Here is a 14,985-nt window from a genome sequence, read left to right as displayed (position 1 = left end):
GCCACCGCACTCCAGTCTGGGCGACTGAGTGAGACTCCAACTCAAAAAAAAAAAAAAAAATTAGCATGTATTTAAGCATGTATAATTAGCAGACAGTGTGATTCTGCCTTTTCTTCCAGTCACCACAGAATATCTTGGTATGCTGCTTATTCATAGTCTTGCGTTTTGGTTGTTTTCTGTCTTATCTTGCTATTCTTTTGGTGGTAAGCTCCCAAGGGCAGAGACTGTGTCTTCTTCATATTTGATGTCCAGTTTTGCCCATGTTGGTGGGCTAATTATATTGTGTAGTAGAAAACAATTAAGATTATGAGACTAGGTCTTGCTTGAAAAATCTTAAGTCTTACATTTTATTTCTTATGTTTTGACTTCTTATCCTCCTTTACATTTAGAGATTATCTAGTGAGTGGTATTTACCTTAACTTTCTCAAGATGGCATTATATCGTTTACATTTACAATAAAGAAAAATGATAGATTTCTTTTATCTCTGCCATTAATAAGTGTCATAAAGTAGAAAAATAAAGCTAAGTCAATATATTATTGTTGCCACAGAAATTGAATTTGTGTCAAAAGGATTTGTGCTTGTGATGTAGTGATTCGTATATTTTTCGTGAATTAAGTCTGTAGCAGGTGACAACATCAATAACTCACAGAACCAAGGAGCTTTTTGAGATTGGTTAATTTATGTATGTGAATTAGAAAACAAGTGAATAATGTGCTTAATATATTCTGACATACTTGAAAATATACATTAAAATATCTAGCCTGTTAAAAAGTCTGTGCTCACAGTATTAGATTTTTTTGATTTTCAATTTTTCTTTTTTAACTAAGAAATACATTTTTATTTGAAAAGGAACTAATTATTTTCTGCTCAGTGTGAAAAGCATTATCCATAGTAACTTAAAAACTTTTTGTATAAAATATATAAAAATAAATATGCTCATTGTAGACACATGGGAAAATACATGAGAATATGAAAAAGTACCCCAGATCTCACAATTCAGAAATGTAAAATTGCCAATGATTTCTGTTTTATTCTTTCCATGAATGTGTATATTAATGAAGTTGGAATTATATTACAAATGTAATTTTTTTTTTTTTTTTTTTGAGTTGGAGTTTCACTCTGTCGCCCAGACTGGAGTGCAGTGGCCGCACCTGGCCACCGCAGCCTCGACCTGCTGGGCTCCGACGATCCTTCCGCCTCAGCCTTCCACGTGGCTGGAATTACAGGCATGTGCTACTATGCCTGGCTGATTTTTTGATTTATTGTAGAGATGAGGTCTCGCTGCCCAGGTGGGTCTTGAATCCGCGGGCTCAGGCAATTCACTCACCTCAGCCTCCCAAAGGGACGGGATTATAGGCTGAGCCACCGAGCCCGGCTCTACAAATGCAATCTTTTTTTTTTTGAGTTGGAGTCTCACTCTGTCGCCCAAGTTGGAGTGTAGTAGCACGCTTGTGGCCACCGCAGCCTTCACTTGCTGGGCTCAGGTGATCCTTCCGCTTCAGCCTTCCAAGTAGCTGGAGCTATAGGCACGTGTCACCATGTCCGGCTATCTTATTTTTTAAGTATGGACTTTAGAAGTAAAATTACTAGCTTAAAGTATGAACATAAGAATTGTTTTACCAAATTGTTCTCTAAAATGGTTTAATCAAATTTCTTTTCTTCATGGTGATGCTGAAATATAAACAAAATTCTTCTCAAATATGTGTGAAATAATCTGGTTCCTTATTAGCCTCAGGAATATTCAGTCTAAATTTGTGTCATGGACAAGATGTCTAGGAAGCTAAGGAATTCTGGGAAGTAATTTAGTAATTTGGATAAGCTTCAAAGTGTTTCTGGGAGCTCTGGGATGAGTTTAAATCTCTCTATAGTAAATGCTTCAAATGCTTTTCAGCCTTCTCCAGTTGATGAGGAAGGTTTTGGGTTCTCATAACCTACAACTCAACCTACTTGTAAAGTGTTTCTAAGATTTGAATCTCTTTTCCCTGGACATATTGCAGAAGAGTTTTGATCTGGTAGTATAGGTGAAAAGAGCTGGAACAGTTGAAGAGAACATTTTAAAATTAAGTATAAAAGCTATGTTATTATAAGTTGCAATTGTATTTTTCCTTTTATATTACCTCAACATTGAATGAGTTCATTGAAGGAAAAAGTGCTGGAGTCATGTTAGAATACAAAATGGCTGGTTAGGTACCTAACCATCATGATGTGTAATCTAGCTCAGAGTTCCAAGACACAATATGGTAGTTGGTTTTTCTAGGAGGCAAGTGTTTCCTTGTGTTCTCATGACTGCGAATCTTTTCCCTCCACTTCTGCGAACACTTGAATGATGCCTCCTTCCTAAAGCTGATCTTTCTTGAGGACTCTTCTTTCACAAAGTAGGAATTATGGAGAAGAGAGGTCTGGATTTTTGAATGTGGTAGAGAAGATTTGGATAATGGATAGTAGATGATGAGGGTGGCAGTATTACAGTTTTGAATAAATGAACAGATTAGAAACTGGAGAGCTTTTCCCAGTTCTCATCTGTTTCTAACATCTCTCTTACTTCTCTCTACCTCGAACCTAAAAAACGACCACCCGAGGAGCTGTCAAGTTATAAAAGTTTTTTTTTTTTTTTTACAGTATCAAACAGCCAGCTCTGCTCTTGTCCTCAGTGCTATGAAAGCTTCACTGTTATTTTTGGCCTTTCTCAGATGTTAAATCTGGAGCCCTTGAAGAATAATATTTTCACATCTATATCTGTTGTGTAGTTTCTAGGGAGATGATCCTTAGACCCAGTATGTGTGTTTAGTGTCATGGATAGTGGTAATATTATTTTATGTTTCCACAGTCTTTCTAAGTGGTGTTGATATTACAATAAACATGGGTATGTAAATTAGAAATGTTATTAGGTTGAAGTAATATATGAAGTACATATAAGTTATTGGTGGAAAGGAATAATCTAGACTTTAAAACAAAAATATGAGTAATAATTTAGCATACTACCACCAACCACAGATAATGATTTTTTTTTTTTTTGAGACTCTGTCACACAGGCTACTGCAGCCATGACCTGCTGGGCTCAGGTGATCCTTCTACCTCGGTCTCCTAACTAGCTGGGACTACAAGTATGGGCCGCCACGTCAGGCTAATTTTTGATTTACTGTAGAGATGAGGTCTTGCTATGTTGCCTAGGCTAGTCTCATACTCCTGGGCTCAGGCAATCCTCCTGCCTTGGGCTCCCAAAGTGCTGGAATTACAGGCAAGAGCGACCATACCCAGCCAGATTATGATTAAGAGAAGACTGATCCTTGCTTTTTTTCCCTTAAGGTATAGCTTTACTGTGTTAGTGTGACAACCTACCATTTATTCATTTTGTCAAGCAAATGGTATAATGTCATCGTTTAATATAATGAACGATCTTCAGTACATATATGCTTATGAGATTGAAGATAACCCTAGAGACAGACTAAACATTTGAATAAATGATACAGTTGTAGTTCATCTGACATTCTAGAGATTGTTGAATTCTCTTCTGTCAGTTCATGGCAGTAAAGCCTGTCCCAACTCTATCAGCTCTCTGTCTTTTGCTTTATTGAAATTCTCTTGTAGTTTTTTTTTTTTTTTTTGGTGTGGCGCGTGCCTGTAGTTCCAGCTACTTGAAAGGCTGCTCTTGTACTTCTGATCTGTACGCTTCATGTGACTTGTTTCAGGGATACTCAGTTTTTAAAGTGAGCCACATGGTGTGAGATTAATATGTATATGGGCTGAGGGCATGTTTAATGACTGATAGTGGCTTTCTCGTGTGGGCATGCTGCAGCACCATTACAGGCATGGTTCCTTAAGCATGTGGGTTCCCAAGTCCCACCTGAGACCTACTGAATTAGAGTCTTGGAAGGCTCAGGCCCTGTAGTCTTATTTTTTTCAAAAAAGTCTTGGTGTGATTCTTGTGTGCACCAAAAAGCTGAAAACCAGCTAGTCTATAGGGTCTAGTTTATAAAAATTGAGTCAAGTATGCTTGGAGGCTTTAATGTTACATGTTTCCCCCTTGTTGGTAATCCCCATAGTGACCCAGTCAAATGATGTAAATTTAATGGAATTAAATTATGTCAACTGAAGATTATTTAAAAATATTATCATATATTTGGCTCTGATGATAATGACAAGTTGATCTAAGCCTGGTAACTGTTATGTGCCTAATAATATGCATGGACAGATCCTTTGTTTCACTGGTCTGCTAGTTTAGATATGCTAACCAGTGAAAGAAAACATGAGATATGTTAGAAGTCTTAGGCTACAGCTTGGAATCTTTTCATTACGTGTGAACTTCAGGGGCTTGCATGTTGCTTTATCTATTATAATTGATCTGGTTTTTTTGTTGCTTGTAAACTAAATTGTTGCTTGTCAACTAAATTAATGGGTGAACTGTCATATATCTCTTGATATTCATAGCATAAGCACAGTGCTCTGAAAGCTCTAAATCTATTTTTTTACAGCATGCACTACTTCAATAAAAGTTCTGATGCGTTGCTTAAATGGGAATGTAGAGACCTGTGTTCTGTGTTTCTACTTTTTTCCCCCTGAATCCTATGTTCTTTTGAAGAAAAATCTGTAAAGGCTTCTCTTTTTCAATTCCAGAGTGACCCTCTTGACCATTCATCCTAGGAACTGTCATTAGCAGAAAACATTGTTACCCATCTATATGTGGTGCTCCTTACTTTTTAGGAAGAAAATAGAATTAGTAAGTTGAGAAGCATAGGTTCACAGGAAGAAGGGTGAGTTTTTGGCTTAGGAAACTGGAATACCATACCTTAACTCATTACCAGTGGTCCTGTGGACAGAACTGTTTATATTTTAACGTTGTCACCAGTTTTATTTTATTTCACTGCCATGCAGCATTAATAACATCTGTAGATTTGTAGGGCAGATAATATAACTAAAGGTCACAAAGTCACATTTAGGTGTGAAAGTCTTAATAAAACTGTATGCTTTTAACCTTTTTAGGGGGATAAATGTGACCCTAAAAAGTTGCTATCAGGTTATTATTATTTTTAAAGGCGTTCCTGGTTGTTTCCATTTAATAGTCGACTTTATGTTTCTATTTCCTTCTTGGAGTGGGTGTCCTCAAAGGCTACTCATGAACTGGATTGATGTGTACAGTTCTTATTTTCCTGGACTAAAGATAGTAAAGAGCATTGCCAGTGGCTATAAAACACAAGCACTTCATATTTTAAGTGTCTTAGTTAACCAGACATTTAAACAGTACCTCAGATACCAGTGTAAAAGTAATAGTTTTGTGTTACAAAGTTTTTTCTTACTTTAATTAAAGATGTTGCCCTTATAGTTTTGTATCTACAAAAGAAAAGCTAAAACCCCACAGAATTATCTGAGGATTTTATCTGTTATGTTCTTTTCTTTTCTCCCTCTCTTCCTTTCAGCAATTTCAACTTCATAGATAGTATTTATTTTGTACATTTATAAGCCAAATAGGCAGGGCTTTGAGAGAATAAACCTTTAAATGATTAACTTGGATTTAATTTTAAAATTCAGACATACAAAAGTGTACCACTTTATATAGTTTTTCCATTTTTTCAGTAAGTATTTAGTGTTTTTAAAAAATTTTTCCTAAATTCTTCTTTGAAGTAGACTATGACTGGACATTCCAGTTTTTAGGGGAAATTACTAGTGCTTAGACCTGTTCAGATTTTTAATGCTAGCCTGTCTTTAGCAGTTGTTTTTAGGATTGTCTTTAGCAGTTGCTTTAAGATTGCATGTGTATAGACAAATAACTATGTAGTCTCTGAAATGAAACCTGTTCTGACTTTATTGTTTGGATATGGAAGCAAAATTCTCAGATCAGTTTTCTAGCATCTTACTCTGTTAGTCAATATTTTCAGTCCTGTCTGGGCCCTTGAATTTACTGTCATTTCCTGCCTTACTGGCTTCTCTTGCTAATGGTAAAAATTGATAGGTAAGAATTCTCCAGAAGAGAAGGAATAATGAACGTGACCTTAATTTCTTTCTTGTCTCAGACTCTGTTACCCTCTCCACATCTACATCCCTTTGAGTTTTCTTATTTCTTCCTGCATTATGATTCTGTGCTGATTCATCAAATGTTTTTTGTGAAGGATACTGTATAACAATAAGAGGTTGTAACTGGGCTTATGTACATGCCTATATAGTTTTAAAAAATAGGTGAAGACTTTAAGAACTGAATCCTTTTTTCTCTTTTTCTTTTCGAGTTGGAGTCTCACTGTGTCGCCCAGGCTGGAGAGCAGTGACACCCTCGACCTACTGGCCGATCCTTCTGCCTCAGCCCTACAGGCGCGTGCTACCACACCTGGCTTATTTATTTATTTGTTTATTTTTATTTATTTATTTATTATTTTTATTATTTATTGTAGAGATGAGGTCTCACCAAATTGCTCACCAAATTGCCCAGGCTGATCTCGAACCCCTAGGCTAAGGCAAACCTTCGCCTTGGCCTCCCAAAGTGCTGGGATTACAGGCTTCAGCCACTGCACCTGGCCTGAATCTTTTTAAAAGCTAGACCTTCAGTGATATCGTTTAAAAATATTAAAAAAAAAACAAACCAAACCTATGACCAAAAGTGCATTCTTCTGTTGCTTTGTCTTTATAGGAGTGACTGTTCTATTTCCTGAAAGTTGTTATTTCAACTCTAATTTAAAAGACTGTCTAATTTTAGGCCGTTGAGGGTACATACAAATGCTTCTTTTGTTTATATTGCCTGAATTTTGCATCATGTAACTTACATTTTCTATTTTTTATCTAGTACTTTTACTTTCTTTATCTTTTATGCAGTTTTTAGATTATAAATCTTGCATGAGTCTTAGTCTTATTTCTCTTAATTGTCTATTTTCTTTGTCTATATATTATATTTATATAATATAATTTATATATATATATTACTTCAGTGGCATTTTCCTGAGGTAACTCAAACTGGTCTGTGGGAATATTTCTTTGTGTAAGTAAGTGTTTTCTCTTTATTGTTGTATACTATTTCACACAGGAGTTTTTCAGCTTTTTTTTTTGAGTTGGAGTTTCACTCTGTCGCCCAGCTTTATACTTGATTACTTATGTTTTACTTTTGAAGCATTAGGCCACTTGGCATGCAATTTTGTCAGAAGTTGACTACATTATTCTTCTTGTCACAGTAACTTGAAATGATGCCTTTCAAGAGTGATACGAGTTGTGACTGGGGTGGTAACCTCTGATTGTAGAAGAACTAAGAGTGAGCTATGTCTAACTAAGTGCAATGAGCTGGAAACCTCTACTGGCATGAAGGTACTCATACAGCCAGCAGTCAGAGGAAGGAAGCTCCACATGGGCATTTCCTTAGCTCCTTTCTCTGCAAACATGAGAGCCCTGTAGTTTAGGGTTTAATTCTAGTAATTGTGCCTGGGGTGACACTCTGGCCCTAAGCGTCTTGGAAACTTTACAGCCCTGGTCAGGATCATTCCCGCTCTTAAGCACCACTATGCATAGTTATTAATTTCAAAGGCTGAAGATAGTATCAATAAAAAGCAAATTCGCTAACCAAGTGTTAGACACCCTTAGTTAATCTACTGTTATTACTTCTTTATTCCTGATCAAAGTAGGTAGTTCTAACTCAACAGGCAGTTCAGTCTGAAACCTAGTGGTATGGCTAATGGTCATTTGGTTACATTTTTTTTCGTTTATACAAAGTTCGTTTTAGAGTCTTCCAGTTACCATTTCCCCCTTTGCACTAGGAGGAATATCTTGGTGAAAGAAAGGGGGAAGAAAATCTGGGGCAGTGTTTTACATTGTACAGATTTTTAATCTGGATCATCACTGAGGTAGATTCATGAGCATGAAGGTGTAGCATGAAGGTGTACTTGAGTATATAAACATGAATGCTAAATTTCATTACATTAAATAAATGTTGAATTTTACTATGTACCACTTACTCTGTTAGATGATGACTGTTAACACCTGTTTTTTTTATACTTAAAATAATAGATCTGATTTTCTATTTAGAAAATGTGCATGGCTTTTTTTCTGACCTTTTAAAGATCTAATACTCCAATGAATTAGAGATAGGAGAATTGATAATTGATTCCATTCCAGCTATTTGAATATAACATCTTGTCCGACTCAGAGATTTATAAAACTTAGATTTCTGTGTTTTTTTTTTCTAAATAATTGTTTTTTTTCTTTTAGATTGCACTTTGCAGGAAACTAATTTATTCACTTTCTAAAGTGGTCTTATGTTTGTCTAGCAAGGAAATCAGCAAAAGGGTTCTCGAAGCTAGCAATGAAATTGAAAAGTGTCTACTGTCACCACTGGTGATAAAAAACTGATGTTAAAGATGCAAATAGTTATTCTAGTATATTCCTCTTCGTTACTAGAATTGGTTAAGTTAATTAAGCCAACAAAGTACTTTATTATCTGTTATGGTGCATACTAATGGCAAATTTAAAGTTTCACTGTTTTATATGAAAAATTTTCTGAAGATTATATTTAAATTTTTAAATATCCATTGTGCTTTGAACTTATAGACTTAATAGTAATTAACACTATTAATTGGAAGAATATGTTTATTGTATCACAGTCAGGTTTCTAGTTTGTGAGGTTTACAGAGGCAAGAAATTTCAGTGAACATATGAAAGTACTGCGTGCTGGGTAACTTTTGTCCATCTTTTTGAGAAAGAAATTAAAACAATATATAATGCATTTTTATTAGACTGTCAGGAATTTAATTACATTCAAATTAGCATTGTAGAGTTTTGAATGTACCCTATTAACTAAAATTTAAAAAAGCTACTAGAAATTACTGACATGATTGGTTTTTTTCATTTGCAGCATTTAAATATTAAGACACTGACGGATGATATGGTAAGATTATTCTCTACGTTTCCTTTGTTATGAATTTTAACTAACCATGTAATGTTGATGGTGTGTGCTTTGCTAACACCTTTGAAGTTGCTAAAAGCCACATGTATTGAAAATGTACTGTTCTTATATTGCTAAAATAAGAGGCCAAACTGGTAAAATGCACTAAATCTTTGCTTTTAAGTTGTAAAAGTCAATAGTGGATATATTAATTTAAAAATTTGTTTAATTTCAAATTGTTAGTCAACTTTGAATTATTCAAATCAATTTTCATTCTTTAGGAATGAATTGCACATTTTAAAAAGAGGTAGAAACAATAGCCACAGACATGTCAGCTTTTTAGAAATATACAGTTGCTAAAAGTAAACCAGACAGAAACATCATGTATAGATTTTAAGTAAATTTTGCTTAAAAATGAGAGAACCAAGCATGTCTCACGATATGTTCTTCATGTTGAAAATAACAGGCTTCTTAGCACTGTTACAGATTCTTGAATAGTCAAGTTTTTCAGAGAATTTTTTTTTTTTGAGTTGGAGTCTCACTCCGTCACCCAGCCTGGAGTACAATGGTATGCTCATGGCCACCCTGGTGTCAACCTGCTGGGCTCCGGAGACTCTTCCGCCTAAGCCTTCCAGGAACCTGGAACTACAGACGTATGCTATCATACCCGGCTAATTTTGTTTTTTGATTTATTGTAGAAATGAGGTCTTGCCAAGTTGCTCAGGATGTTCTGGAACCCATGGACTCAGGCAATCCTTTCACCTTGGCCTCCCAAAGTGCTGGGATTACAGGCTTGAGCCACCACACCTGGCCAGAGAAATTATTTTTTAATGTAATTTGTGGTTAATGGTAAAATTAACAATAGGAAGAACAGCAAAACCAAATAAACAATTACGTCAAAAACATGTAAGCTTGTTATAGAGGAAAAAGCATGGCACTCCATTGACCAGATTTTAAATTCAAATTTACCATATACCAAGCATGAAACAGAGTGCCTAGAACATAGCAAGCACTCAAAAAATGTTTAGCACCTCTGACTTCCAAAGGACTCTTTAGGCATTGTGTAAGGTAGATATGCCAAGATGAATGAAACATAAGTCTTGTAATGAATAATTTAAAAAATTGAATTAGAATATTCTGTGAATAGTATCTAAGAATAGGATATTTGTGTAAAATTTTGGGTAACATTTACTTTTCATATACGAATACTTAGAAAACTATAGTGATATGGACCACTTATAGATTACATAAGTTGTTTCTCACCTTGCAAGGTAGATGTTGCCTTTTTTTTAAAGAGGTGGCAACTTTGAGGCTCTGACAGGTTACGTAGCTCACCCAAGTGTGTCCAGCTGGCACCTGGTACAGCCATAGCTATCGTCTTGTTCCACATAGTTCCAAATCTCATAGATTAACTGTTGACTTAACCTATCCTGCAAATGACTTCTTCAGGCTGATAATCAAATCGTCTGTAATTTTTGTGTTTGAATTTTTATGAGAATATGCAATGATATATTTGTAACAGATTTGATATGTAATTTACACAGCATACAGTTCACCCATTAAAAGTATATAATTCAGTGAGTTTTAGTATGTTAATAAAAATTGTACAATCATCACTGCAGTCGATTTTAGAACATTTTCATAACCCTTAAAAGAAACCTCATATTCACAAATAGTCCCCCTCCATTTTTCCTCAGCTTCCTCAGCCGTAGGCAACAATCAGTCTACTTTCTGTCTCTGTAGATTTTCCTATCCTGGATATTTCATGTAAATGGACTCATACAATATATGGTCTTTTGTTACTGACTTCTTTCACTTCGCATAATATTTCTGAGGTTCATCCACATTGTTGCATGTGTCACTACTTCATTCATTTTTACTTCAGGGCAGTATTCTGTTTGATGATGTTTTTGGGGTTTATTCATATTTTATGGACTTTGCATAGTTTTTCCTCTTTCACTCAAGCATGGGTATCTTTGCATACCCACAATCTTTACCCTAAGGTTTAGAAACAGCCATTATGTGACTTCCACAGACCATTTCAGAAGTTATCTTACTCTATCTTCTGTGAATAATTGGGTTCCCCAATGAGGAATTTCTTAATTCTTTTTCTGTTTTGCTCCCATTCCTCTCACCTCTCCCCTCATCCTTTTAACTGGTCTTGGTAAGGCTAAAACTTTTGGGTTTTCACCATGATGTCTAGTGAAATTTTGATCACTACATCATTTATTGTCCGCCTCTTTCACCGGTTTAAACCTTTTGAATGCAGAAGCAATGTGTTAGTAATGCTTCTAGTACCTGACATGTTTTCTGGCACATAGTGTGCATTTTAATACATTTTTTATTGAACAAGTAAAAGAGTCACTACTCTAATAACCTGTCTAGTGTTGGATTAAGGCCTGCTTTGGCCCTAGTCAGGCTTCCCAGTGATGGAGTCTTACCTTTTGCACAGGGCATGGAAGCCGTGACAGGGACCTTCTGTCAGTCTTCCTGACCTGACTGGACCGCTGAATGTTGCCTTGCCCCTGCTTTCCTCTTAGATGTGCACGTAAACATCTCTCCTGGCTTCATCATTGACCCTCTTCACATGGACTTGCTGACTGTGCTGCTGTCTTCTCCCTCTCACTATCCTCTTTTGGTCTTGTGCTTTAGCTTGTCTCTTGCGTAGGCCAGGGGTTGAGTCTAGGGAAGGACTGAGCAGTCTAGTTAGGTAGCTGGACACACTGAGAATAACCATGACTATCTTGAACAGTACACACCAAAGAGTAAATTCATTTTTACTCATTGTTGACTGATACAGTGTGGAAGGAGCATAGATTTGGAATCAGAAGGTTCTTGTTGAAAGACAGGGATTTATTACTTCTTAGCTCTGTGACCTTGGCAAATCAATTGTTTGATTGTTAGTTGTTCACTTATTTGTAAAGTGGGACTAATTATACCTTCTTTCCCTTCCTAATAGAGAAGTATATTGAACTGTTGCATTCAGTTGTTGCTTTTAACTCCTTTTAAAAAATATTACCTTCAGAGGTATACAAATAGGAAAAGAGGAATTAAGTTATCCCTCTGTGCTGACGATATGATCCTATACGTTGAAAATCTAAGAGAATCTGTCAAAAACCTCCTTGCACTCCTTGTACTGATAAAGGACTTTGGCAAAGTCTTGGGGTACAAAATACATGTGCAAAAGATGGCTGCATTTTAAACCAAACAAAAAACAGATACAGAATCAAATAAAAAGCACAATCGCTTTCACAGTAGCCACTAAAAAAAAAAAAAAAATTGAAATACCTTGACATCTTTCTAACCAGAGAAGTAAAAGACCTTTACAATGAAAACTACAAAGCACTGATCAAAGAAATTCAAAAAGACACAAACAAATGGAAAAATATGTCATGCTCATGGCTAGGAAGAATCAACATTGTTAAGATGTCCATCTTACCAGAGGCAATCTGCAGATTTAGCGCAATGCCCATTGAATTACCATTATCATTCTTCTCAGACCTGGAAACAACAATACAGACCTGGAAACAACAATACAGAAATTCATATGGAAACATAAATAACCACAAATAGCCAAAACAATCCTTAGCAAAATAAACAAAGTGGGAGGTACCACACTTCCAGACTTTAAACTTTACTATAAGGCCATAATCAAAACAGCCTGGTACTGATGCAAGAACAGATATATGGACCAATGGAACAGGATAGAGATTCCAGATAAAAAACCTCAGTTTCTCAATCAATTCATCTTCGACAAAGCCTCCACCAACAACCACTGGGGAGAGGAGAACCTATTCAGTAAATGGTGCTAGGAAAACTGGCTGACCACATGCAGAAAGAACGAAACAGGGCCCCTACCCATCACCATACACAAAAATCAGCTCTAAATGGATCAAAGACCTAAATGTAAAACCACAAACTGTAAGAATCTTAGAAAACATAGGAGACATCATTATAGAAATCAGAGTAGGCAACCAATTCCTGATCAAAACTCCAGATGTCTATACCGTGAGATAAGGTAGACTAGTGGGACCTCATTAAACTGCAAAGTAAAGGAAATCATCAAGAGAGTGGGGAGACAGCTCACAGAATGGGAAAAAATATTTGCCAATTATCTGACAAAGGCCTAACATCCAGGATCCACAAGGAACTCAAACGTGCTGAAAGGAAAAAAACAAACAGCCACTTTAAAAAGTGGGCAAAGACATGAATAGACACGTCTCAAAAGAAGATAAACGGGCAGCCAGAAGACACATGAAAAAATGCTCAGCCTCACTAATCATCAGAGAAATGCAAATCAAAATCATATTGAAATACCTGACTCCAGTAAGAATGGCCATCATTAATAAAACAAACAACAACAGATGCTGGCAAGGGTGTGGAGAAAAGGGAATGCTTCTACACTGCTGGTGGGAATGCAAACTAGTTCAACCTCTAAGGAAAACAGTGTGATGATTTCTAAAAGGACTAGACATTGATCTTCCTTCCATATGACCCAGCAATCTCCCTACTGGAATATATCCATAGGAACTCAAATCATTCTACATAAAAGACACCTGCACACACATGTTTATTGCAGGACTATTCACAATAGCAAAAACATAGAACCAACTGTGCTGTCCACTGAAACTGAACTGGATAAAAAAAAAAGTGATATATATCTATACACGATGAAATATTATGCAGCCATAAAGAAGGACAAACATGTGGACTTCACAGCAACTTGGTTGGATTTAGAGTCTATAATACTCAGTGATCTAGCACAGAAACAAAGAACAGAGTACCACATGTTGTCACTTATAAGCAGATCCTGAACATTTACTATAATACTAAAGGGAGGGGATTGGCGATAGTGAGATACTGTTGGGGTATTGGGGGTTACAACATCAATAAAAGTACCTGATCTCAAACCAGGCAAAGTGGGGACCAAAGGGAGGCCCAGACTTTACCTGTTTGATGTCCACTCGTTTACATACTTCTGAATTGTATCACATATCTTTAAACGAAAAGAGAAAGAAATCGAGAACCACTCTCCCCCCAACCAATTTTTTTCCCCCTAATGTATGGGCAGAGAAGTGGTGTGACACATTTGCTGCTGGGCCTTCTGGGGATGTGTATTACAGATCAATGTAGAGCTGTGAAAAGGGATATTTTGAGGACCCTTTAAGCTATTTCTGGTATGTTAGCGCTCAGGGAAGCATTTGCCACTGATGTTTTGATATGTGCTAGGAATGTGTTTTCTAATTAAAGTTTGCCACTTCACAACATATATATATATATATATATATATATATATATATATATATATAGCTTTTAATACAGAATTTCTTAATGTGAATAGTCTTTTTTTAGGTAGAATTTGAGAATAATAACTTCGTGCTGTAGTCATACATTTGAATAACAGTATTTGAGAAACATTAAATGGAAACATCATGGGAAACATTAATGTTAAAGTCTCTAAGTAATTTTGTTAAAGGCCTGAAAAAGTACTTCAAGGTTATTTCTTGAGTTTCTATCAGAATTGAATTTCACAGGATGCTGTCTTGTTAAAGCAATAAAGGATTACTATAGTGTTAAGGTCCCTAAACAGAGTTAATAGACTTTAAGCAGTGCTCGTTCTACAAATATCTGAGCATTCTCTGTGTATAAAGTGCAGTTCAGGTGCTGGTAATACAAAGATTGAGAACTTATTGTTTAGTTTATAACCTTCCATTGTTTATAACTGGAAGTTTACAACTGGGTTGAAAAGAAGATTTTCCTTCTAGAGACAAAAAATGTTGAGAGGAGGGAGAGTGAGGGGAGACAAATTTGAAAGGTAAGTTGGGAGAAATTGAATGTGGAAACTGCTAGAAAACACCCATTCAAGTGCTCACTGGATGTTGTTTTTTACTTGCTGTTTTCTCCTCATCCTTCACAGCTGTTTGGTACAGTACAGCGCTCCTACTGTTCTCCATCTCTTCGTTTACCTCCCTGCAGCCAGCCTCACTGCTGGAATCTCTTGTTTGGCTTGCAGCAATGACTTTCAAACATTTTTTTGACTAGGAGTTGCTATAAAAAATCCATTTAGTTTGTAGCCTAGCATACATAAACCTCTAAATGCTGCTTCTCAGTTGAAACAAAAGTTTAATAACC

At 36.0% G+C, this 14,985-nt stretch overlaps 1 protein-coding gene across 4 annotated transcripts in view; it reads left to right on the top strand.

The window, feature by feature from the left end:
* The window catches only part of DIAPH3 (diaphanous related formin 3), a 398,317-nt gene that overhangs the window by 23,519 nt on the left and 359,813 nt on the right, over positions 1-14,985 (top strand). Inside the window, exon 2 of one of the 4 annotated variants that reach the window (XM_008059267.1) lies at positions 8,824-8,856. The exons of the other annotated variants lie outside the window; for them this stretch is intronic. Coding sequence (XP_008057458.1) covers positions 8,824-8,856 — 33 coding nt within the window. The remainder of the gene's footprint in view (positions 1-8,823; positions 8,857-14,985) is intronic. 4 annotated transcript variants of the gene reach the window in all.

Source organism: Carlito syrichta, unplaced genomic scaffold, assembly GCF_000164805.1.
Source record: "Carlito syrichta isolate Samal-C Ts95f unplaced genomic scaffold, Tarsius_syrichta-2.0.1 Scaffold303985, whole genome shotgun sequence".
Lineage (NCBI taxonomy): Eukaryota > Metazoa > Chordata > Mammalia > Primates > Tarsiidae > Carlito > Carlito syrichta.
This window is presented reverse-complemented; position numbering and strand designations above follow the sequence as displayed.